The sequence below is a fragment of the Rosa chinensis genome, chromosome 7, assembly GCF_002994745.2.
Source record: "Rosa chinensis cultivar Old Blush chromosome 7, RchiOBHm-V2, whole genome shotgun sequence".
Taxonomy (NCBI): Eukaryota; Viridiplantae; Streptophyta; class Magnoliopsida; order Rosales; family Rosaceae; genus Rosa; species Rosa chinensis.
Genome location: NC_037094.1, coordinates 17167831 through 17195101, shown reverse-complemented (window position 1 = coordinate 17195101; position 27271 = coordinate 17167831). Strand labels below are relative to the sequence as shown.

Sequence of the window (27271 nt, the reverse complement as noted above, 5' to 3'; positions counted from 1 at the left end):
ACTTCGACATATGATCTTTGAATATTATTCACAGATTTTCACCAGTGCGCCTGTTGATGATGAAGCCATATCAACAATTTTTAGAGCGACACCAATGAAAGTCACAACGGCCATGAATGAAGATTTGAATTTACCCCACTCTGATGAAGAGATCAAAGCTGCACTTTTTCATATGCATCCATCAAAAAGCCCGGGCCCAGATGGTATGTCCCCTTTCTTTTATCACAAATATTGTCATATTGTTGGTCTTGATGTCTGTCTGGCTATCAGAAATTTCTTGGAAAAAGGGGAAATATGGGAGGAGTTGAATTTTACTCATATATGCTTGATCCCAAAAATTAAAAATCCAACAAAAGCAGCTCATTTTCATCTGATAGCTCTCTGTAATGTCATTTATAGAATTTGTTCCAAAGTTCTAGCAAACAGGCTCAAGCGATGGTTGCTTGAAATTATATCTCCACTGCAAAGTGCATATGTTCCGGGTAGGCTAATTTCTGATAATACATTGGTTGCAATTGAAGTGGCAGACTTCATGCATAAGCTCAGGACTTAAGTAGAGAGCTTCTTCTCACTTAAGCTTGACATCATTAAGGCATATGATCGCCTTGAATAACCTTATTTACAGGCTATTCTTACAAAGTTGGGTTTTGCTTCACGATGGATCGACATAGTGATGAAGTGTGTAACCTCTGTTAGTTATGCAATCCTGGTTAATGGTGAAGCTACAACCAAAGTAATTCCTACAAGGGGTATTAGTCAAGGTGATCCACTCTCACCTTATCTATTTATCTTATGTGTTTGAGGGTTTGTCTGCATTAATCTCTTAGGCAGTACACTATGGAAACATTAAAGGACTGAAGATGAGCCCACAAGCACTTGTTCTCCACCATCTCTTCTTTGCAGATGACAGCCTTCTTTTTGGCGCTGCTACCATGGAGCAGTGTATGTCGATTAAAGACATTCTCAATACATATGAAAGGGCTTCAGGACAAAAAGTACGTTTTACTAAAAGCAGTGTTGTTTTTAGTAATAATGTGCAACCTCACCTGAAGGAAACCCTTGCTTCATTGTTGGAAGTTAAATGTGTTGATGAACATGATCGCTACCTTGTGCTGCCCTTAAGGGTTGATAAGTCTAAAACAGAAAGATTTTAGTATCTTAAGGAGAAAGTTTTGAAGAAATTGGTAAGTTAGAAGGCAAAAATTCTTAGTTGTGCTGGAAAAGAAATTCTTATCAAGGCCGTTGCACAAGTTATGCCCACTTATGCCATGAATGGTTACCTTCTTCCTAAAAGTTTATGTGATGATATTCATCAACTTTGCGCTTCTTTCTTTTGGGGGGACATGGATGACAAAAAGAAAATTCATTGGTGAAGCTAGGAGAGATTGTGTATAACAAAGCAAGAAGGCGGAATGAGTTTCAAGAATGTTTATGCCTACAATCTGGCTATGTTAGCCAAATAGAGATGGAGGCTTCTTACCAAACTTAGCTCTTAATTGCTCAGGTGTACAAAGCTAGGTGCTTTCCCAACTGTTCTTTTTGGGAGGCTGATTTGGGTGATGCACCATCATATTCATGGAGGAGTATTCTTGAAGGCGGACCACTTCTCAAAGCAGGTGTTACTTGGAGGATTGGTGACGGAACTCAAGTTAACATTTGGAAGCATCATTGGGTCCCAAATTGCCCAAGTTACATGATTCAGAAACCACAAGGTAGTGCTTTGAAGTAGTGGCAGATTTGATACACCCTCACACAAGAACTTGGAATCAAACCTCGGTACAAGCTTTTTTTCTGCCTCATGTAGCTGAGCAGGTTCTATGTATTCCATTGAGTCAACACACCATGCCAGACCGCTTGAGTTGGAGCCCTGAAAAGCGAGGATCTTTCACTGTAAAGAGTGCTTATTGGATAGTGCGTCAACAAGTGTTAGGCAATGTTTTAGTGTCATCCTCAAATGGTGATCCGTTTAAGGAACTGTGGAAGCGCCTTTGGAAAGCAAGTGTCCCCGGAAAAGTTCACATATGTGTTTGGAGGGCATGTAAAAATTTACTGCCTACAAGGACTTGATGATGCTAGAGAGTTTACATCGAAGACTTTCGATGGTTATTACATTGGAAATGATGTTGGACATCATATTCTCATGAACACACCCAAATGGTCTCTCGAAAACAACTACGATGGTAGTCAGAACATTGGTAATGCGCACCACTCTCCTTATATCCGCTTGGGGTGATGCAATATCGCATGCAGCTATGCTAATTAGTCTATGACCTACCGCCACTCAATCTACCTCTGCGTTACAGTTAGTGACTGGGTACAAGTATTTTGTACTTACGCATATTTGAGTGTGCCATTTATGTGCCAATTACGCATCCACAACGCCCTATGATGAGTCCTTACAGATGAATGGGTAACTCAGTTGGATTTAAGATTCCAACAATTGTCCGTCATTTAATACCCTTGCATGGCAATCTCCTTACCGCTAAATTTGCGGATGTCACTTTGATGAGACAGTTTTCCCGTCGTTAGGGGGAGATAAGAACACGAATATTCAACAGGAATGACAAGAATTGTCGTATTCTGTCCCCACTATGTCTCATCTCAATCCCTGTTAAAGTGACAAGATCACACAAATATGCTGCAAACATGCCTGCAAGGAACAACGTCCCTACGAGAGGAAGTAGCACCACCATACACGGAGGTAGGCATGAAGCCAACGCCAAAGAGAGTGGCACTCTGGCGTTATAGGCCATGGCCCCAGCTAGGATGCTTGGGAGGCCCGTGGGTTCGAAGGATACTTTGGCACATTCCCATCCTTTGATCATGGACACTTAAAATCCATCTCATAAAGATCTTCCGGGTTATGGTTATCGTTGGGGGACGCCTCAACGTCAGAACTTATTCCTGAGAATATAGAGCTCCATGAAACTTACACTAGTGTACATGAGATGTGGGATAGAAACTCCATCATAATTGATGTAGTTGCGCACTTCGTTGCGCATGAGTTTGTTGAGTCCGATGATATTGAACCACACTCCGTTGATGAATGAATGCCAATGTAGAGAGATTTGGCCTAAATGGAAAGATGCGATCCAGGTTAAGTTGAATTCTCTAATGAAGAGGAAGGTTTTTGAGCCAGTGATGCTAACACCTCCTAACATAAAACCAATTGATTAATGGGTCTTCGTTAGAAAGCGTGATGAGAAAAAGAGATGGCAATCTCGCCTTATGGCCAAAGGCTTCTCACAAAATGCCTTGGAATCGACTACGATGAGACATATTCTCTTGTAATGGATGTCATTACACTCCACTACCCTGTCAGTTTGGTAGTTTCCAAATAACTGATCATGCAGCTTACGAATGTGGTCACTACGTATCTCTATGGGGATCTAGATACGGAATGTACATGAAGGTTCAAGGTGAACTTCATTTACCTAAGTCAAGTGACTCTAGACCACGGAGTGCGTTTACAAAGAGATTGAAATGTACATTAAAGTGACTATTTGATTGGGAAGGGATATGCCCGCGCGTTTCCATAACAAATTTCAGATTCTATCGCGGTTCATGCTGGACATGATCTTCATTGGAAGCCCTTAAAGAATTAAGGGAAACCGCTGAACACTTGAAATCTGAGTTTGAGATGAAATTATTGCTCTTCACGAAGTGATTCATGAATGTATATAGATTGGATCCATAATTACGCATGTTCGAACACTTGTGGTTTGAAGTCTTCCACAGATGAGCCTACGAGCATTTAGGATAATGCTTTTTGTTTTGAACAAATGAAGCAAGGCTACATCAAAAGTGACAACACCAAGCATAATCAGTAAGAATAGAACTTCCTCAAGATCAAAGTGAACTAGGTTCAATCTGAGGACAGTGCGGCAGGCTTGCTCACTAAGTTATTGCCTAAATTCCACTTTCAGGAAACATGTTGGAAGCATCATTTGTGGAAGTTATCCGAACTCCCATAATCGTTGTCATCAGGGGGAGATGCAGACATCAGGGGGAGGTGTCTACATGTATGGTCTCGAAACGTGAAGGGTGTGTTGTGCTTTTTTTCCCCTTCGACCGAGGTTATTTTTGTCCCACTGGGTTTTTGTTACTCGGCAAGGTTTTTAGCTAGGCAACGAGAGAAGCACCACTTTTGGGCGACACAAGGGGGAGTGTTCAAGTAAATCCAGAATATGTGTCTGGCCCAAACTACAGATTACTTGCTCTAGTTGAAATAGAGTTTATATTATAGATATTTTCGGAGAATCTTAGGAGATATCCAATCAATGTACGATTATGTTTCCATGTACAACTCTATATCTATGCTTGTAATCCTCTATATAAAGATGTCATATTATCAATGAAAGCACAACTCAATTCTCTCCCAATTTCAGTTTTCTTTTAACAAAAAGATCATTATCAATTTCACAATGGACAAGAGATATGTGATTGAGTAATGATCACCAAACGTTTTTGAAAATTGACCAGAGATATTTTGAAGATATTTTAAACTTTAAAGAGGATTGATCCAAACATATCAAATGAAAGTGCGTTTCTTGTCCTATATTTGTGGTGAAAAGAGATCGAATCTCATTCTTCTTTCTCTTTGTCCCCAACTATAAATCTGAATTAATCAAGAACCTAACACAGAAGTCAGCACTCCTGTCCCATCAAAGACCGGCACACTACAGCTCTGTGATCAGGAGAATATCTATATTAGGTATTCTATGCTTTGTCTAGACGTTGAAGTAACCCTGCAACCACAACAAACCCGTGTTTCAGGTTCATTTACTGCTGATGATGAACAAGTAGTACGAACGTTTTGAACAGAAGAAGAAAGAGAGAGATAAGGACGTCGTGAACAAATTATCACCGTAAATACTAAAATTTAGGTTTTGATATTGACATTAGCGGCCAGTTTTTAGGGCTAAGGTGGGCCATATGCAGCTAATTAATTGTCCCCTTTTGCAATTTGCATCGAAAGATTGAAGTATTATAATTAACCTGGGCACTGCCATACAGCAGTGTCTAGCTAAGCTCTTGTCCGCATAAGAATTTTGTACGGCTTTTGCTTGCTTGTGATCGACTCCAGTTTTGGTTTCTTTCAGATCTTCCATAATGCATGTCGCTATCAAATTCCCCTCAGCTATTTGTTTGTTTTTATTTTTCCTCCGTACCATTGATGTGTCGACTATCACTGAAACAAAACAACGATATTTAGGCATCAAGTTGTTGCTGAATTTTACCTCAATTCAGTGTACTCATGTCTGGCGAGAAGCGAACTTCGTTGCTGACGCTTTGGCGAATCTTGATCATCAAGTTGGTGTTGGCAGTTGGGCTCATGCTCTTCCTCTGGCCGCTCAAAATGCTTTTGTTTTTGACTCTCTTAACTGAAGTTGTTTCAGGGGTTTCTATTTGTAATTCTCCCTTCTTCAATCGAAAAAAAAAAAAAAAAACGATATTTAGGCATTATATTATACAATTTAATCAATTTATGGTATAGCGAGCATCGGATGTGAAACATATCAGACTTCGATAGTTTATGGTCGACATTTTTTTAATATTTTTGTTAAGTCTAAAGAAGCATATATGAATATCCGAGTTTCTAATAAGGATCACTAAAATGAGGATTTCATGAATACTTTCTTGTGAGACCAATTTTTCTATCACATTTTCGCAAATCAACTATTAGATGTTTAGATCATTTAGATATTCGTGATTTATCATTTATAAACATGGAATGGTTCATGTTGAACAGATTTGACTCGTCCATTGATTTGATCTAGTTCGGTACCTTAACGATTATCAATTTAGAAGAAAATTTTCTAAAGTAATATACTCATGCATATATAAACATCTAACAGTTGATTTGCATTAATATAATTGAAAAATGGGTTTCCCAAACTATTAATTACTATTAATTAGAAAATTTTCCTGAAATTCTCATATTAATAGTCCTCATTTTAGTGGGTGTCACTATGAGGCAAAATTTATACATGGATGATTTGCCGTTATCAGTAAATACTTCATTGAAAAAGTGTTCATGTGCTTGCTGTGTGTTCGATTTTAATAAAAAAAAATAGAGGAATGTGACAGTTCGTCCGACTGAGATGAATTATATGGACACCTAAAACATGTTATGGGCCTTGTTTGGAAAATCTTTATTTGCTGACTGCTGTGATATTTTACTTTGTGCTGACCGATTGATGATGGGCCGAATTTCTATTTATGCATTTGTGGATCCGCTGCTACCTTACATTGCTCTATAAGATCATTGTTGTAATTTGGGCCTAATGTTTGGGTCTGGTGCTGTCAGGATATATACCTCAACTTCTGTCAATTGTAATATTAAGGACTGCCCACTTTCAGACTTAACTGGTGGTGGGTGGAGTTGGCTCACATCGATTCAATACCTTTATACGTACTTACCAAAACCTGAAACCACGGACGTAGACAGGGCCCGAACTATAATTTACTAATTTACTCTACACCAAACCCAGAAGCACATTTTGCTGCATAAGGAAACTTAAATTAAAAGCTACGGTGCCATTTGCAGCAACCATAGTCTCAAAAATTAATTCCACCTAGCTGTCTCGTACCGTCGTACGTACTCCATTGTCGTCTTGAACTTCTGGCACGATAAAAGCCAGAGTCTCCAAGGCTCATCTAAGAGTGAAAGTAGGCATAGCAATATCGCAGCAATGCTGGATTGGGTGGTGAAGTGGCGCGTAGGATTTCTGGGGAGGGAATGGAACGTAGTAGATATAGGTTCTGCAGTTGTGCTTTTGAGTTTGCATTCTCTTGCTCTTTTAGCCCCATTTCATTTCACCTGGGGTTCGTTCTGGTTAGCCATGGGACTCTATGTTGTCACAGGTGTTGGCATAACCCTATCGTATCATAGAAACCTTGCGCACAGGAGTTTCAAGCTTCCCGCGTGGCTTGAGTACTCATTTGCTTATTGCGGCGTTCTATCACTCGTGGTAATTAGTTTGTCTGGAAGTTAATACATCAGTAAAGTAACTATCAGTTTTGTGATTATATATGTTTACGTACCCGTATATAATATGTGCATTTTGGTTTGCAGGGAAGTCCACTTGATTGGGTGAGCACACATAGAACTCATCACCAATCTACGGATACCGGGATACGTGGAGAGATCCCCATAGCCCCATCAAGGGATTCTGGACTAGTCATATTGGTTGGGTATTAGACTACCGTTCTCGCTTTGGGAGTGTAAATCTCTCTCTCTCTCTCTCTCTCTCTATCTCTCTCTCTCTCATTTCTTGGACAATAGTGTTTTGACTGTTTCCATGGATAGTGACTAACAGGGAAAACTAGCATGTTCAGTTACCATAGTTCTCTATAATACGGTGAATTAATATACTTCTTATGTTTGATTTAACTGTTATCCGGTAATATAGATCCTAATATATATGACAAATAAGGGTTTTCTTGGTAGGCTATTGAGGGAAACAACATTGCTTCAAAGTACTATGTTTTATTCAGTCTAAATCATGTGTACTCACTACTTTATTATCAAGTTTAATGTCCAGTAAATTATACAATGGCTTGTGCTCTTGTGGAAGTGATGCAAAATAAGCAATACTTTGATAAACATTTTTTTGCATTTGATATTTAACAGTATGATGGGAGACTAAAGAACGTTGGAGATATGAAAAGACAACCCTACTATAAGTTTCTTCATTATACATACCCATTTCACTCGATGGCTCTTGGAGTTCTACTATATACTATAGGAGGGCTTCCCTTCTTGGTTTGGGGAATGGTAAACTTTCTACTGCATACTATATTTCTCAGTGGATTAATTAGACACTAGTGTGATAATTTGTCAGATGGTTTATTTAATTAAACTGTGTTGTTATTGTTATTAATTGTTTTTTTTTTTTCAGGGCGTGAGGATGGTAGTTGTTTACCACATTTCCATGTCAGTAAACTCGATTTGCCACAGATGGGGGAAGCAAGTATGGGATACTGGTGATTTGTCTAAAAACAACTGGTACGTACGGTACTTATATATGCATGATATGAAGAAAATTTCAAAATTATTTCTTACATCCCTAGGTGTAATTATAATGACTCTGTGTTTAGGTTGTTTGGATTGCTGGCTCATGGAGAAGGTTGGCACAATAACCACCATGCTTTTGAGTACTCTGCAAGACAAGGTCTGGCATGGTGGCAATTTGATCTCACGTGGTATATAATAAGGTTCCTTGAAATTGTTGGCTTGGCTACCGATGTGAAACTCCCGACGGAAGACCAGAAAAAACGAAGAGCTTTGCACAACAAAATTAAGGAGGAAAGGCTTGACCTACAGTGAATGAAGATTTAATCTTGTTTCTGTTGTGTTTAATTATATTTTAAGATGGCATGGTGGCAATTTGAGCTCACGGTATATAATAAGGTTCCTTGAAATTGTTGGCTTGGCTAGCTACCGGTGCGAAACTCCCGACTGAAGACCAGAAAAAACGAAGAGCTTTGCATAACAAAATTAAGGAGGAAAGGCTTGACCAGTGGTGAATGAAGATTTAATCTTGTTTCTGTTGTGTTTAATTATAATTTAAGATGGCTTTGATTTCCCTTTGCTTTAGTCGATCAGTCTGTTGTGTGTCTTTGTGTGAATTTTCTCTATTAATTATAAGGGATATATATATATATATATATATATATATATATATATATAGGAGAATTTTTGGGTACCTTGGTATTTGTCATACCCTCATTTTGTTAAATATTTTGAACCATTGGATTAGTAATATATCTAATGGTTCAAAATATTTAACAAATTGGTAAATTGTTTAGCCCTTAGCCTTTCTGATTTTTCTCGTAACACAAACTACTAATTGAATTGAAAACAATAAAGATAGTGAAAATAATAAAGCCAATTAATGTTTGATTATCAATTGACAATTGACAATTATGATTTTTCCTTTTTGCAAAAAAAAATTCAAAGAACATTCTATCCTAGGTTCACCAAATTACTTTTAGTTAAATAGTCTATATTACTAATTAATTTTATTATTAGTGAATTAATGCTTGTTATTAATGAACAATTACACAATTGAAAATTACGTTTTTTCCTTATTAAAAACAAAAACCTTCTAACCTAAGTTCGCAAAATTAGTATTAGTTAAGTAATCTTTATTACCAATTAATTATATCATTAGTAGTTTCCTTAACCAAATATAAATCTTTTTACATGCATTTTACGACAATGAAAACAATTAGTGTAAAAATAAATAATATTTGTTTTAAATGTAGTCAAATGAGAACCTACTTTAGGACTTACTTACTCAAATGAGAATTTACTTTACTCTAATGAGAACCTATTACAATTACCACTTTTAAGACTTAATTACTCAAATGAGAGCCTACTTTTCTATAACGATACCTTATTTACTTTAATGTGGAATTTTTTTCTAATTGCCACATGTGTCCTCAAAGTGGTAAATATTATATAAAATAGAACATGTATGAATCTTTATGTTTTTATCATTAGTGAAATTATTGCTACAATGACTGCACAATTTATCACAACCCACAACACTTGATGTAAAAGCGGTAACTTTTGTTCTATTTATAGTAATTACTCCACCTAAACTAATGTACTAATTTATAGACAATTTAACAAGTATGACAACAAATTTGTTGTCATCTTTATGTTTTTATCATTAATGAAATTATTACTACAATGACTACACATTTTACCACAATCACAACAATTGATGTAAACGCGGTAACTTTTGTCCTATTTATAGTAATTACTCAACCTAGACTAATGTACTAATTTATGGACAATTTAACAAGTGCAACAACAAATTTGTTGTCAAAGTGGTAAATCTTTATATTTTTATCATTAATGGAATAATTACTCAATGACTACATATTTTACCATAACTCGCAACTATTGGTGTAAAAGCAGTAACTTTTGTTCTGATTATAGTAATTACTTCAAAAACTATACCATTTACAAGATTACCAATCATTTTACAATTCCTACAACATTTGAGTTGTGAAAATGGTAAAATTAAAATTAGACCAAAAGATATGTAACAACCCAGTATTGTAAGGAGTTTCTCCACTTGATAATCAAGGTTCTAAATTTGATAAAAGTTGTCCAAATATGATATTTACATCTTTGACCACTTAATTGCAATAACACAACAACTGTTGTCATAAGTCGTAATTGTAGTTCAACTATGTGTAATTTATTATTTTGACAATTCTTGTTACATGATTTTTAACAATGTTACATATCAAGAAAGAGTGTGTTGTTAATATGGTAAATTTTATTTTTTTAAATGCCACATGTCGATATTTAATTGGGTAACTTGTTGACCAGTTCAGTAGGTTTCCACTATATTAATTTACTAAAAGTAAAAAAAATATAAAAATAAGGGTATGGCATATATATATATATGAAACTCCATATCAAAGCTTTGCCTTTTCTTTTTTCTTCTTCTCACTTTCGTAAAATTCTAATAATTTCACATTTGACGTTTTAGTTAGCTAAACTTTTTGTGTATTTCTTGATTTTCATCTTTTGTACAAAACTTGGAAAGGATGAAAAAAGTGACTTCATTTACTGACTCTCTTCAACAAGGTCACTCTGACTCTCATCCGGCTAACTTCCACCTAGAATGACGTGTCCCAATTAAACTTTTGGTTTTGATACCAATCATATTGTGCAATGGATCCGCATGGTCTCACAATCACATAGTACTGATATTGTCTCTATTTAACCATATTAACAACATTGGGTATGAAGATTTTGAACTAAAAGATCTCAGTATTACTATATTAAACCAAGTATATTCTTTAAGTATGGTTACTATTTTCCAATGTAGGACGTCCCTTTTTCACATACAATATTTTGTTTGCACCGAATTATACAATCCCAACAAAAGGCAAGTTATCATCAAAAGGTTTTAAAATATCTGCAGTTCTGCACCACGATGCCACAACTCTTTGGATATCTGAAGTATCAGTACCAATGATCTCCTTTAAGGTTTAAGATTAGTGATAAAACTAAAAAATAGAAAATAATTAGTAAACCTGGTCAAAGTTGTAGTCATTCAAACCAATAGATTTCACATTCCTTAATGTTTATGGTATGGGGCCCCTCTGAATTTTAGGGTTTTCATTTCTATAGTGGAGATTCCAAATTTTGTAATTTTAGCCTTCACGATTTAAGTCAATCGTAATTGTTTGTTATTAATTTTTTATTTTTCTTTTAAAAATTAACAAGCAAACATTCAATCATGTCGCAAAATCATCATCATCTCAATTTATCCGACAAGTCTGCATTTTTCTTTTCACAATATACGCACTCTAGTGGTTTATTTAGGTTAGTTCTTCGATGAAATAATTCTAGAGCGGTTCTGAGAAACTTGTGCATGTTCATTGTAATTTCAGCCAACATATGTTTGGGTTTGCCAATCTATTCTGTTGTGAAATTCGCTGCATGAGTTTGTTAGTGTTTGCTGAGCTGTGTTTGTCCGGTGATAGGTTATGAAAATTCCAAAATCCAAAATTATGACCCCATTAAACACAAAGTAAATGAATATAAAGTTTTTTTTTATAAGGAAAATAAAATTACAAAAACTCACCCCTAAAACAATCTAAACCATGAAAATTAAAGTTAAAAGCAGGAAGGACATTAAGAGGGGGAGTCCATGGTTCCAGCTGGCTACATCAATATTGTGACCCATGTTCGTTAGTGCATCCGCAACAAATTTCGCTTCTTGCCAAATATGTTTGAACTTAATATCTGAAAAAAAAGACGCCAAAGTTTTGATATCATTGATTAGCATACTAATCTTCCAAGAGACTGCGATCTTGTTATTGATACTGTCAATCAAGTCTTTAGAGTCTCCTTCCACTTTAAATGAATATAAAGTTGATGAATCTTGAATAATAAGAAATCAATACATCCATATCATATATAAGAAATGGAATTTTCAGCTACATGGTCTTCCATTACAACAAAAGATAAAAAAACATTGACTGAATGACAAATTTTTGACTCAGAAAACTAGAATTGAAATCACTATTCCAAGGGACTGCGATCTTGTTATTGATACAGTCAATCAAGAGTTTGGAGTTTCCTTCCACTTTAAATAAATATGAAGTTGATGAATCTTGAATAATAAGAAATCAATACAACCATATCATATATAAGAAATGGAATTTTCAGCTACATGGTCTTCCATTACAACAAAAGATAAAAAACATTGACTGACTGACTACAAAGAATAAAGAATAAACACAAATTTCTGACTCAGAAGACTAGAATTGAAATCACTATCATCAACCTACTGTAGTAATTCATACAAATAAATGGTTCTGACACCTACTGGACTTGACTCACTGACAATGTTACTGGACTTGACTCACTGACAATGTCTTATCTGCAAGGAAAGAATGAAAGAATGATAATGACACATTTTGCCTAAACCCTACAAAGAATTCTGTATCCCCTTTTTTCTGTATGCTTGACAAATGGAATCGAAACTGTGTATGAAGAAACTCAAAATCCACGGCTATGGCTATTTAACTTGGTTGTGAAAACGACGGTGAGCTGCCTCCTGCAACATCAATCGGTGTCCAAGCTGAGACTGTGTACAGAGGCTGATCCATCCAACTTAGAGTAAGTGCTGCTGCTCCTTCATTCTCATGTCCTTGCTTCTTAACACTGTAATTCTCGCACTCGTACATCTTCAGCAGAAACTGGCTCTGAAGAAACTCCCTATCTGTGATCCCATTGCACCGATACCCGCCTTGCTCCATCAACATCCTCCACTTCTCGAACCCTTCATGCCTCTCCACCCTGTCGCTTCCCTCGCAAGCAACAATGTTGCGAATCTCACGTGCCACCGTGTCTTCTACTTTGATTCTAGCCGGGCTGTCCAAAGGAAGGCTAGAACCAATCAAGTCGAAAATGGCCGAGTAGTACCTCAAAGAATTGGAGACTCTTGCTTCCAACCTAGGCTCATTGTGCTCGGCCTCTTGCTCCGCCTTTAGGACTACCGCAGGGTTTGTGCTCCGAATCAATCCCAAGAAGTCTCTCAACGCTCCTCCGGTGGCGTCATACAGTGTCTTGTGAAGCTGGAAAGCGCAATTCACAGCCACACATTCTTGCTCCTTCACATGAAGCATCCAAAGCCTCACGTCTTCCAATCTGTCCACAACGGGGTGGAACTCAAAAGGCAAGTTCAGTGCCCCGGCAAATCCAGCTAGCCTATCCCCCGTCTCGTTGAGCTCCTGCTTTGACTCCCCTACTCCGGTGATTCTAACATGGCTAGGAGGGTTAGTCCTAGAAGCTAAACTCTGGAACAAACTAGGCCATTGCAGCCCCTGCTTGATGTCAAAGTCTATAACGTGAACCCTGTCTTTCCCTTCAAAAGCTCTCAGCAGAATCTCATTTGAAGTGAAATGGAGGAACTTTGGAATAGGACTAACCTGGTTCAGCAGCCTCAATGCAGTTCCAGACTCGTCATCACCCCGATCGAATTCTCGGGGAGGACTAATCTGAAACACATGCGGCCAAAGCCTGGTCACTCTCAGAGCCAAAGCCTCAGTGTAATAGGCAGTGAGCCTGCTTATATTTGATCCTTTTGGCGAAGCGAGCTCCCCCAATTTCGCTATGAAATGGTTAATCGCCGCAATGTCCTTCGTCCCTATTGCTTCTACACAAGCATTAAGCAAGCTGAGAAGCTCAAACCCCTGGTGCTCTACTTCACTCTCCTCCTCATCCTCTGCTTCAACCCCTGCATCTCCATAAGGGTTATAACCATTTCCACTCCCAACACCGCCTTCGGGTTCTGAAACGCTCTCATTCACCCTCAAACCCAAGCTCTGGCTCCCCGATGAAGTACTCGAATTCCCGGATGCTTCTCCCACCGGTCCATGGCTAGTCGCCCCCTCCTTAAGGTCAGTGATCTCTGTCACAACAGACTGCAACCAAGGATTGTTGGGAAAAGTGTACGGAAACTGAGGCGGATCAATGCCTGTGATGGCTTGAACTGATCTCGGCACATGAAAACCAGGCTGAAACCAAAAATTCCCACCACCCAACTCACCTAAACTCAAACCATTTTCACCCCCTTCTCCATTTTCACTGCTGCACCTCTTCCTCTTGGCTCTGTTTCTGCAAGACTCATCCTCCTCCTTCTCATCCTCAACCTCCGCAAATCTCTTCAACCCTTTTCCCCTCTTCTCCCAGAACTGATCCTTCACCTCCGCCTGAATAGTCGCCGCCGGCCTGCTCGTCGCCAGAGGAGGCAGCCGGATACTCTGCTTCAGTGAACGCGTGCCGGTCTTCGAATCAATGGATGACTTCTCCACGGAAAGACCCACAGGCCTAATTGGCTGCGAGCGCGATGAGTCCTTTCGAGGAAAGCTGCATGGTAAATCGAGTCTCTGTGTGCTCATTGATGGTAGCTGGAAATGGCAAGCTTGTAACTGGGCTGCTGCTTCGCTCCTCAATCTATGCCTCGGTGACAACAGTGTAGAACTAGAGCACCCAGCCAACATTTCTCTCCGATATGTTTAGTTGCGAACTAAGATTCACCCACCCAATGTTTTAGTCTTTCTTTCACTACTCCCTAGCTATCTCTGTTTTTTTTTTTTTTGTTGATGAAAAAGAATTGTATGTTGTTTGAAACCTTGAATGAATATGTGAGGAAAAGGAACAGCAAACCAGAGAGATAGACTATGTGAGACTATTTGTGAGTGTGTGAAAGAATTTTCTGAGTGAAAAACAAATAGGAATCCGATGAGTGAGTAAATCAATCAAAAGGTGTTGTGTATAAGTTTTTGTGTTCCTATTATGTGTATATATGTTTCTATGCAAGAGATTAATAACAACAGAGTATGCAAATCCCAACCCCAGAAAGAATGAAAGAATTTGGAGACTAAATCAATCAATCAAAATCAAATCAATCAATCAATCAAAGAATAAACAATACCTAGAACTAGATCATCGGATTCCGAAACGTTCAGAGAAAGAAGCTCATTGGAAAGAGCAGTGATTTTGATTCAGAGCAACAGAGTGATAGGAAGTGCAGAAACATACATGATCAAACTGGTGGAGGAGTTGCAGACCCAGATTAGCACTTGGATCCTCCATGATGAACACCACCATGGCTGAAACAGAAGCAGAAGCAGAAACCCAGCTAGCCCAGCTTTGGAAAGCAACACTTGAAGAGTGGATGTGAATTACAACTGAAGAGTGGATGTGATCGATGAAATGAAACACTAGCAATACCCAAAGAAACCACAAACCATAAAACCTCTAGGGTTTTATATACTACAAGGCTCTGATTCTCGGTCTTGGTCTCCTTCAGTTCCTATGCTACTGTCTCGATCATGATTTTCATATTTTTTTTTTTAACTTGGGTCACTGGTTGGATTCACCAGAATAAGAAAACTAATGGGTGTGTGGGATGGGAGTGGGTTTTGTCGCCGTGCGATGGAGATCGGACGGTGGACAGAGGTGGAGGATATGACCGTTGGAGTCTGTCGGTGAAATATGACCGTTGGGGGGGTAGGAAGTTGGGGGTGTGTGTGTACGGAGTAGGGAGGGTTATACTTTCTTATTTTGGGAGGGGTTGTAGAGTCTGCTGAGATACACGTAGGTCGCACGTGCCTGCTGCCTCCTTTCACTTGACCGTTCGGTTTGTTCATCATTGGGACTTTTAGCTTTTGTTTAATATTTAGGGCGTAATTAGGTTATGCCTAACTTCCTTAACTTCTTTCATGGGTCCTCTGCCTACTTCATTAGGGACACGTGGTGCCCCAACCATCACTTTTATATATATATATATATATATATATAAATTATTTTATGTGAGATTATGTTGAAAAAGACTCTTCAGTAATCTTTAATGAAACTGTCGAATCAACAGATTTATCGAAGTGATATTAGATTGACATATAGGTTTAAAAAAAAGTAAAAGCAATTTTAATTTCACATCAAGATAACAAATGTTTTAAATATGAACTTTTCTAATTTTAAAATGTGATTTATATGACAAATTTACGTACAATAGTTTGATAAGAATGTGTCGCATTAAATTAAGTGTGAAATGAGATACCCACTATCGGCTTGCCCTATTTCCTCTTAATAATGTGGTTAGTGGGTAGTAATATCATTATGGTATGTCGAGTACACTTATTCATGGCCACTTATAAGATTCCTAGCGTATTAAGGTCTATTACGTCAGTTCAAAAAAAAAAAAAAAGGTCTATTACGTGTGTTATGTATTATGGTAAAACTTGCAACATATTTAAATGCCATGTACAAAAGTATTCTCAAAATTATTTATAGTCGTTATTCATACAGCAAGACTCGTAAGATCTGGAAAACTAAATTTAGGACATTGCAAAATAGGACATTGGATACTCAAGATGAGGCGTAAGGGGGTGAGGTGAAAATGGTTCTGGCATCACTAGCATAGAAATAGCAACTTGGACTCTTAGAGAGACGAAGGTGAAAGAATGTCACCAGCATCACTAGCATAGTGATGTGTTTATGCTTATGCCACAACTCACAAGGAAGTCGGTTTGGCTTTTACCGTACCATATGATTAACGTATTTAAAATCATCCCTAAAATGCTTAGAGAATTGAACGGAAATAATGGAATTGTACCCACACAAAGTCTTCTGATTTGAAATGAAAAGTGAAAGGTGAAAAGGAAAGGCTTAAAGTAAAACCAACATTGCTTTGACAGGGATTGGCATGCTCTCTGTCGATCATGATAAAAACCAAAAACGTATCAAGAAACGAACTTGCTGCGAAGGCAAGGTGAGGCTGGAAGCCTCGAAAGAACAACGATTAGATTCCTTCACAAGCAAAAAGTAAAATCAGCAGAGAATGTTTTATGGCTCTTTAACCTTTACTTTCTACTTTCTAGAGGATTACAGATGCAGCTTTTTTTTTTCGGTCTTAAACCCCAATTCTCAAGCCCAATTCTCACTAAAAGAGTTATCTCAAGTTATTTCAGCCATATAACAATTTATCCATGCTTAGAAGCTCCAAATTATGAAATTAATTTGAAATCAGAAAACAGAGCCTTATGTGCGCACACAAATGATTAGCATTCTGTCCAACGTATGAGCACGACCACAGATACATAGAAAACATTCCCCATAATTTGTGAACCACACCACTGATGCAAACATAGTGACCATAATTATTCTGCCTTTCAAATCTGACTTTGCTCATGTCCACGAAACCATGTGTGAAGTAATTCATCCAAACACACCCCAGAGCCAAATGAAAATTAGTATTTCATTTAACAATATATGTTGATGAATTAAGATCATTCTATATTCTACATTTTGGAGTCACCTGCTATATCAACTCCAAAACAAAGCTTCTTGCTTGCTGGTCAGGCCAAGTTCATTCAGTGTCAATGCACTGTCTCCATCGCTGAAAGCACGCCTAGGGAACGGCCTCACCTATTTGCAGCAATGAGATTCAAGTTAGTCTAGAGTTCTACCATTCTTGACCATTTTTGCTTCAACTTTGTATTCTTCTTCTGTTTTTTTTTTTTTTTAATAATTTTTTTAAGATTAACAAGATAGGTCCTACAAAGACTTGATGGTACACAGTGCAGTGAAAACTATACTTACCACTCTGTAAGAGCCGGGTTTCACTCTTCTGCCAATATCTATGAAGTTGAAAAGAGACTGCAAGATAAACCACAACATAATTTAGCAAGGAGCAGTGCTAATAACAGGTAATGGAGTGAAAGATTTCCTTCGGAGCAATCTTACCTGCAACTTATCAGTCTTAAGAAATCGACGACCATGGCGGCTGCCATCTGGCATTCGCACCAGAAGGGTTACAGCATTCACATCATCTGATGCTGGTTCTTGAGGGAGAGTAGCTTCTTTTGCTGCTAATTGTCTCTCCAATTCCTGCAGCAAGGCCATACAGATTGGAGGTGTAAACACCTTTGCAAGTAAAACCATCCAGAAAGTTGTGTTTCCCTATCCACTAAGAATGTGCTACTATGTATATAAAAATGTGAGCAGAGCACAAGTATCTCTCAGTACAACGACAAGCATTAAATGCACAGCATCTGCCCTAAAGTGACAATTGCCAGACATGATAGGAATTACCGAGACCATCTGAGCCGAAAAGTAAGTCTGATTCACAAACATCCCACTGTCATATAGAATCCTGTATCTAGCATACTACGCCGCCGCGGCCGGGGGAGGTACTGAAGCCATGAAATCAAGAATTTCCCATTTAACCCAGACTAATGCTTCCACGCTTAGTTGTCTTCTACATAAAAGAAATACTTCTAACTAGTCTCTTAAAAGAGGAATAGCAATTTTATCTGCAAATTGGCAATTACAATTTTCTTTTTCTTTCTTATGAGTGTCCTTCCCACCCTCCATGGTGCTCAACCTCCTGAACTAAAAAAGAAAACAAAAAAGGACAGGGCCACTGTCCATGGCCTCCCACCATGTTGTTGCCCAACGGCACCATGCAAATTGCATCCACAAGAATTAGATAAACAGTACCCCCAAAAAAAAAAATCCATTAGGTAGTAAAAATGTTAAAAGTTGATAAAAGAATTAAACTAAAATAATGGAATATTCCCCTGTTTCTAGATAAGTTCTTTAATTATAAAAATGCTGCTACCCTAGAAGAAATCAACAGGAGAACAAAAAACCTGATTAATGACTACCGAGTGATATTTGCAACAGAGAGAGGGATAAAGAGAAAGAGAAAGAGAAAGAGAAAGAGAGAGAGATTGCACAACTAGCTGCAGATATCTTAACTTATAGACATAAACATGTACATCATTACCTGCTCCTCCTCAACTTTCCTCCGAGATTCTTCCTCTTCTTGTCTTTCTGCTTCGCGACGAGCTTCAGCTTCCTCAATAGCCTTCAGTTCCTTTTCTCTGTCAGCTTGCAGTGAAGCAAGATATTCATCATCCTGCAAGCATGAAGTTAGTAAAACCAATACCACTTTTCTGGCGAACTTTCAGGTATATTGCCCAGTATTTAAAACCTGTTGTTCCCGTATCATTCGCTGTGCCGTCAGAGAGGGTGATGGGGGACGAGGTACTGGCAGGGGATACGGACTCTCTGGTCGCATAAATTGATGAGGTGCATAGGGAATGCGATATCCAGACCCTTCAGGGATTCCACCAAACATTGCAGCCTCAAGCATCACTGCTTCGTCATGCTCCTGTGAAGACATGCCTCCCCACTACATTTATTGAAAGATAAACAATTAGTCCGTGTAAACATTTACCCAACATGAGTAACTAACAACAACTGAGATAACTCGTTAACTTAAAGAAGATACCTCGTCAGAAGGGAAGGCACTGCCAACATGACTAGGATGATTACCCATATCCTGCTCTCCAGGACTTGAAGGTGTGCTAGTCTCACTAGGTCCAAATTCTTTGGAAGACTCCACAGACCCAGGAGGCATGCGCCTGGACCTGTGCCTGACAAGAGGTTGCTCCTCCACATCTTCAGTATCATCTCTGATAGATGAGCTTCCTGCCTCCAAGCTACATTCACTCAACGCACCTTAATCAGAAATTTCATCACTTATATGTATATTAACACTCAGGCAGACAAGACACACACCTTCCATTTGGTGCTGCTACTTTAGCCAGCTCCACCTCAGCTTCCTTAGAAGCAACCATCTCTGTGGGTCTAACATTTCCCCCCTGCTCGCGGAATGCTTTCTCTTGCTCTGCTGTCTGGATTCATGGATTCAGATCATCTTACACAAATCAATATGGCCACCAATAAAAGGAGGGGGGGGGGGGGGGGGGGGGAGGAACACAGAGAGACACAAATGAGAAAGACAAACCTTCAGTGACAATGATACTACATGTGCAAGTTCAGGATCCTCTAGGTGAGACTGTCTTTGCTCAGGCTCAATATCATCAAACTCCTGCATCAAGATGAGAATAAATACCAAGACAATCGCTTAGAACTGGAAACCAAGAGCAGTAGGTCCTCCCCAACTTTGTAGGCTTTTGTCACATACATTTGGTACACCAAATTGGTGATTTGAGTGGTTTGCCTCAACCTCCCGTTTTGAAGCCTCAATAGCAGCTCGAATCATTTGTTCTTCAATATCATTGCTAGGATCATCAAATCGAGGAGCACTGGGTGCAAAAGTCTGGTGATGAGATCCATCACCTGAAGAGTTATCTCTTGGTCCGCTCCCTTGGCCTGTCCGAACAGTTGGGGCAGCTGCAACATCATCATCGTCATCATCAACTATAACCGTTCCACTGACACCTGGACCATATGCCTCTGCTGTTCCAGTAGCATCATCAATTTTAGGAGCATGGTCAGAATGACCAGACGAATGACTGCCATCCTTGACTTCTATGGGGATTTCCCTCACTTCTCTTGGATGAGTAACAAATGGTGTACGGTTTGTTATATCAGTACTACTTTCAAAGACACTTCTATCAAGGTTCTCAAGATACGAAAATGGATTGATATCTCTGGCTGCAGCTAGAAGTGGTAGAGGATTTCTATGAGATCCAACTAGATCCGGATCATCTATGTCCATGAAATCATCTTGAACAAGAACAGGTGTCTCATGCACACTGGATATAAAAGAGAAATTGATACATCCATGTCAAGGCTAGACAATGTTCAATAGGTGCTCATGAGTCAAACTAAATATTTCAAGAAACAGCATATAAAATTACATACTTCACTGATGTGTTTCTATCTCCTTCACTGAAATATGCATTCACAGCTTCATTGAGATTGCCTCCATGCTCCTAATTGCAAATAAAAGACAAAGAATGAATAGCAACTATCAGAAATTATGATCCACTAACATGCTAATGCATCTCTTTTCCTTTCTTTCTTTTCTCTAATTTATTTGAGACTTGATCCTCTAATAAGTCACAACAGCCAGAGGTTCCTACAAGACACTAAAGTCACTAAAAGAAGCTAACTAGTCACTTGTATCAGTATTTAAGTATATAACAACCTTCCAGATGAAGCCAATGCATCAACTGTGGTTGGTAAAAGGATTATATCAGAGGAACAAAAGTGAGCTTTCTTGCTCAAGCAAAACATCAAGAGGTGCAAACTATAAGTTGGTCTAACTTATTAGCTACAAATAATAAGAACTATAAGTTGCAAAACATAGAAACACCAAGATACATTAAGACTTGAGAGGGAATGGTATGGTATGGTCTAAGAGTTATTCAAGTGATGTTGGGGCAAATTTAACCAAGATGCTTCTTTTGCAAAATGCAAACATACAAGGACTCAGTACCATAAGCTCTAGAGCCAGCAAGTATTTCCTTGTTTTCAACTTGAGCTATCTATAGATATGTATTTTATTCAAACGGCGACCAAAGTGCACAACACGTTCCTTTATTTCTTTCCATTCAATAATCACCTCAATTTCCATTCATTATCCACTCTAACCAGACACTTGAACCAACTTTTCAACATCAAAAATTGAGCAGGTGCCAGTATTTTCATTTCATTTCATCAAATACCAAATGCACTAATCAAGAAGATGGGACAGAAACGCCCCAACAAGTATAGTCAATCTTCAAACTCAAATAACTACCTCTCTAATACCTATACTTTCTATCTAGCATTGAGGTGATCAGAGAAGAGTTAAACACCAAAAGCACAATTCTTTACGCACGCAACAGCAACAGCAACAGCAACCTCAAAATCTTAAATAAATATACACATGCTATTCTTCACTTCCCGTTCATAACAATCACAACCCACACACAACATAAGATCCTAAGCATTGCAAAGTAACCCCCTTTTTACTTTAAACTTCCAAAATCAAAAGCCCACAGCTAAAGTTTTATTCTTTCATAACCTCCAGCACAAAACACTTCATGAACTAAGCATCAAAATCGCAACCTAACTAAAATAAACTGAAACAAACAAAAACCCTTGCACAAATTCGCAATTCACAACCCAGTAAAAAAAAAAAAAATTCATCACACAATGCAACAAAACAAACCTACGCAAAAATTAAAAAAAAACCCTAATCGCAGAATTCAACAGCGCAATCAGGCGATTGTAATCAGAGCGTCGGAAATCAACTGGGTAGTAGTTGAAGGAGTTTTTACCTCGAGCTTTCGCGCGGCGGCGGCGGCGGTGGCGCCGGTGATGCCGATGAAGGTGTCGATTGCTTCCTGATTAGGCGTCGCCATGGAAATTGCAGAGCTTTCAAGCAATCGATTCCCAGTGTTTGGTGATTGGGTTTATCAATTTGTTCTTTCTCAGAGGAGAAGTGTGAGAGTGATAGATATTTAGTTTTGTGGAAAAAATGTTGGGCTGGATTTTATACCTTAAGGGTTGCAAGGGCGTGTTTGGGAGACGGGCTTTTGGGTCGAAAGTGCTTTTGGGTCGAGTCTGTTCTCCGGTCTCCGGTCTTCTACGCCTCTCTCGATTCTCGAAAGGTAAAGTATCGCGAGCACAATTGTTAACTTGTTGTCTAAGCAGCTTCAAAGGAGGCACACGTTGACATCACTTTTTTTTTTTTTTTAATATATATATATATATATATATATTTTTTTTAGTGTGGGAATTTGTTATGAAATAGCATTGAGAAATTGGTGGAAATTGGTGATCCAAAATTCCAGATAATTGGGAAAGGGACAACGATGTGTCACGTGTCAACTACCCAAAAACTGCCTAAGAGCCCAGTGCTACAGCTGTTATGCTTGTTCCTTGTCCACGTGTTTTGGGTAGAAATGATACGACTCATGACTACAAATATATCACGTTTTATGACCTGGGCCGCACAAGAATCTTCTTTACTTGTGAACGCAGTGAAGTTCTGTTCGGGTTGGGTGCGGGTCCTTGTCCGTCTGGTCTGGTTGAAGATTGGAACTAAGATTTGAGAATGATAAATTTGTTTCAATTTGAGTTGAGCTTTTAAAAAGGGAAAATTTCGCAAACAGTATATTAAATAAAGGTCATTAATGATTCTTATACATAAAGTTTCAAACCAAATATTTCGGTACACGAAATCTGAAACTCGATATACCATCAGTACACGACGTTAATTTTTGACACAAAAATATATATTATGCCCTCAATTCTTTATTTTTGAATAATTTTTTTTTCTGTTATTTTTTTTTCCTTCGTTTTTATCTCTTTCTTTTTCCTTCTTTCGGGCTCACTCCCTCGCTTCCAACGCCGCCCTTGCGAGGTGAGCTTCTCCCGCCACTGCCGCTTCGCCTCCACGTGGTTGAGCGGCGTGTCTCGGCCCAGCCCGGCTTTCCGGCCCCTTTTCTTCGGCGCTCTTTTCATCTGGCAGTCGGAATCTGCGAGGTCCGGGTTTGGGTTCGGAGCTCCGTTCTTCTTCTTGTTAGAACCAAAAACATGTTTCTTGTCGTCATTGTACGAGCTGTGATCCTCTTCCTGCACGCTGGCAATGATGCCGATGTCAAAAATGGAGAAGTTCCGGTTGATGAACTCAAGCGGTCTTGTTTCCGAGTCAGGCTGATCCGACCCGAACAACGACTTGGCTTGTTGGATCAACCCCCAGTTCTCTCTGATCAAACCGGAGGAACCCATTTCAAAAACACCGTCGGAAGTTGGGATGCAGATCAAGGTCTCGATCCCGTGGATTTGGGCCTCTTTGGCTCTCTCGCAGTTGTTGAACTGAAGCTCGTGGGCCCCGCTCAGCCAGATTGAGGTCCCGGAGCAGAAGCCTTGCTGGGAATAGAGCCGTCCCCGACGGCAAAAGCTCGAGTGAGGGAGTGAGCCCGGAAGAAGGAAAAAGAAAGAGATAAAAACGAAGGAAAAAAAAATAACAGAAAAAAAAATTATTTAAAAAAAAAGAACTGAGGGCATAATAGACATTTTGGTGTCAAAAATTGACGTCGTGTACTGATAGTGGGTCGAGTTTTCAGATTTCGTGTACCGAAATGTTTGGTTTGAAACTTTGTGTATAAGAATTATTAGTGACATTTACTTGGTGTACTGTTTGCGAAATTTTCCCTTTTAAAAATTTGAAACTAAGTAAAAACCGAACTAATCAGTTTCGATTCGAGTTTAGTTTTTTTGAGGGGGTCAAATTTGCTCACCTCATTTTGCAAACCACACACCCTTTCATTTTTTTAATAATATTTTATCCCACAACCTTTAGCACTTCGTAAAATACCCTCGACAGATTCTCTCTCTCTCCCCTTTCGACAGATTCTCTCTCCTCTGAAAACACCAGATGAAACAATAACTCAACGTCTTGAATAACTAACAAGACTTGATAATCAAACAACTCAAGTAAAAATAACACAAGCTTTTACTGACGCAGTGTAAACCTCTTCACTGAGGAAACTTTACTGCGTGGCTTTTAACGTAGCCAACACGAAAAATCCATCCAATATGAAACACTAGAGTTTACAGAATACAAGTAGTGTTGTTCATAACAAACACTTTCGCTTAGCAACTAATGCTAACTTGTTTTACAACTGTTCTAACTCCTAACTAGTTCAACACAACATTCTAGACAATCTATCTTCAACCTTCTTTGCACTCAAACTAATCACTGATCTTGAAAATGAATTATGAACGTGAGAGATTATGCAATAGAATACATGAAACAAGCATAGAGAGTTTTCAGAAACTGATTTGAACAAAAACGAGTAGTTCAAGAGAGAACAATTTTATGCATCAAAACTCTACATCTAACTGCAGTTTCAAAACCTTTTATAAGTAAGGAAGACTCTCCCTCAATCAAATCTCTTTTGCACCACCAAATAAGATATGTAAGTAAGGTTTTAAAAATGAATTCAATTCTTCCTATCTTTTTGTAAATCCGATCTCTACTTGATATGCATGTCGAAAACCTTCTAATGAGGATAAGCATATCAGATCCATTTATCCAATAGGCAAATCAATTTAATTTATGCATAATGATATGAAATGAATCCTACCATTAACTCAAGATCAGTGATAGTGATTCTCTTTGATTTTCTCTTGGTGATCCGATCTTGCAAACTTCTTTGATTTTCTTTAAGCCTCCGAATAAGTAGGCTTTGCATTTTCTAATTTCCTTGTGACTTTGGGAAAGTCATGTGTTGAATAGGGATAGTCCAATGTACTTACATCCTCCCCCAATTCCTCAGCCCCAATCCTCCTCCTCCTAAGATACCCTCCGCCTCCGCCTCAAAAGCAAATCTGGCATCCAATCCAAGCGCCACTTAGTCCTCGGCGCCCAGCTCCTCGACCAAGCCAGATCCGCCTCCTCCAAGTCCTCCGCCACCTCCCTTTCCAAGCAAGCCCTCGACAAAGACGACAAGGCCATTGCCCTCGATCCCAAAGACGACGCTGCTCACATCCTCAAAGCCCTCGCTCTCGACGCCCAGGGCTTCAAGACCTCCGCCCTCGACGCCATCGAAGTCGCGCTCTCCCCACCCAGGGTGTCGACACGCCATTCCATTCCAGCTCCCAAAACTCCATTAAAGACTCATCTTTTTTCCGATCAAAACCCACCATGGATCCGACGACGATGGAGACCAGCAACTGCGCAGCCTCCGCCTTCTTCGCCTCACTGGAAAGGTGCTCCTGGATCAATCTCAGCACCACCGATTTCGAAGACGACGACAACAACATCATCTGCGCCGACGACGACCACAGCTCTCTCTTGCTCTCCTCCGGGCCCACCTCGGAGGCCGCCCAGCCCAAGCCCAAGCCCAATCTCAATCTCAATCAGCTCGCCCCCGCCGCCCACTTGGTCGCCGCCTGATGTTACCTTTTCCTGAGGAAGAAGAAGTAAAGAATAATAATTTCACTGTTTTTGCTTTATAGTTGTGTTGAATGTGTATGTATTTTTGTTAAAAATTATGATCGTGTTTAGGTTTGGATTGGATGCCAAATTTGCTTTTGAGGCAGAGGCGGAGGGTGTTTTAGGAGGATTGGGGTTGAGGAATTGGGGGAGGAGGAGGTGGAATAGGGGGGGGGGGCGAGAGAGAGAGAGAGAGAGAGAGAGAGGGTATTTTAGGAAGTGCCAAAGGTTGTGGGATGAAATATTATTAAAAAAATGAAAGGGTGTGTGGTTTGCAAAATGGGGTGTGCAAATTTCACCCCCCCCCCCCTTTTTTTTTTATCATAACTAAATCGAAATCTCAAACATATTTAACTAAGATTGTTTTGAATCATCAATCAAGTTCTATCACGAATATAACCCAAAAAGAAGAACGGAATAAAAAATGAAGAAGTCAAGGAAGAGATAGAGTTGATTGTGGTTAGTGAAGTAGGTTATGTTTTTATAAGAAATTATAGCCATGTTTGTTTCACTGGACTGTCATACCTCGCCTTAATTTTTATAAGAGTCCTGGACTCCTCAAGTCTGGATTATGCTATATTATTCCGTAACCCATGTTTGGTCAGTCAGGACTAAAACTAGAGCCAACACCATCGACCTGAAGACCCGCAAAGCTCCAAACAGCAGCCGATTGGAACTCTGCCATCAGGCCACCTCCAGCAGCCGCATCAGCTGGGCTTGATCCATCTCGTCATCATCGACGTTTCTCTTTCCTCGGCTGGTTTGGTTGCTGGTTGTGGAGAGAGAATCGGACCTCGAAAATCTGGGTTCTCCTGCAGTTTCTGTCCAAATTCCAGCTGCTTCGGCAATGTTTTGAGGTGTATAAGGTATGAAAGTTGATCTATTCTTTGTGTTCTACATGCTAGCGTACATGGTTTTTGAATTTGATAAAATTTTGGAAGATTTGATTTCTGGGTATTCGGCCACCGCCGTCGCTTCAACCTTCTGTGGCGGTGGTTCTGGGTTCAATTGGGGATAGAAAATAAGGTGTGCTTGTGTTTAATCTCAGAATTGGTGAAAGTTGCTAAGAAGGAGAACATAATGAGAATTTCCAGTAGAAGGTGAGAAGGAGAGCTTCCATAATCCCATGGTTTTTTTTTGGGGGGGGGGGGGGGGGGGGGTTATGGTATAAGGTGTTAGATAGACTTTGGGACTCTAGAGTCTCATTTAAAACAGTCCTGGTTGTTGCCAAACATGAGATTAGTGTAACACAAGCTGATAAGGATGTCCAATCCCATGTAACAAACACCACCTATAGGTCTATCACAATATGATTGTCCACTCAAACGTTGTCACCTAATTATTTTCTTTATATATATATATACCATCAATTTGGTTCGGGTAATCTCTAAAATCTAGAACTAGGGCTGGGCATTTAAGCCCGAAAACCCGCAAACCCGAACCGGCCCGTCAAAACCCGACCAGTTCGGGCC

General features: G+C 39.2%; 2 protein-coding genes and 1 pseudogene across 2 annotated transcripts; 1 reads left to right on the top strand and 2 right to left on the bottom strand.

The window, feature by feature from the left end:
- Positions 1-6668: 6668 nt before the first annotated feature.
- On the top strand, positions 6669-8649 carry LOC112180993 (annotated as a pseudogene).
- A 3504-nt stretch (positions 8650-12153) lies between these two features.
- Positions 12154-15493, bottom strand: LOC112175102 (scarecrow-like protein 28). Its single transcript, XM_024312767.2, has one exon. It carries the CDS (start codon positions 14545-14547, stop codon positions 12565-12567), a length of 1983 nt encoding a protein of 660 aa, XP_024168535.1. The 5' UTR covers positions 14548-15493; the 3' UTR covers positions 12154-12564.
- Positions 15494-17145: 1652 nt separating this feature from the next.
- LOC112178580 (plant UBX domain-containing protein 8) lies at positions 17146-22381 on the bottom strand. Its single transcript, XM_024316729.2, has 11 exons — positions 22132-22381; positions 20729-20799; positions 20046-20619; positions 19866-19949; positions 19637-19752; positions 19347-19557; positions 19047-19247; positions 18840-18971; positions 17795-17938; positions 17651-17707; positions 17146-17476 (listed from the first exon to the last, which is right to left on the bottom strand). The coding sequence occupies exons 1-11, from the start codon at positions 22213-22215 to the stop codon at positions 17375-17377; spliced, it is 1776 nt and encodes a 591-aa protein (XP_024172497.1). The 5' UTR covers positions 22216-22381; the 3' UTR covers positions 17146-17374.
- Positions 22382-27271: the final 4890 nt, after the last annotated feature.

Coding starts and splice junctions, on each gene's coding strand:
- LOC112175102 (XM_024312767.2), bottom strand. CDS start 14,547: ATGTTGGCTGGGTGCTCTAGTTCTACACTGTTGTCACCGAGGCATAGA.
- LOC112178580 (XM_024316729.2), bottom strand. CDS start 22,215: ATGGCGACGCCTAATCAGGAAGCAATCGACACCTTCATCGGCATCACC. Junction 20,620..20,728: donor GATAGAAACACATCAGTGAA/GTATGTAATTTT, acceptor TTTTATATCCAG/TGTGCATGAGACACCTGTTC. Junction 18,972..19,046: donor GAATGATACGGGAACAACAG/GTTTTAAATACT, acceptor TCATGCTTGCAG/GATGATGAATATCTTGCTTC.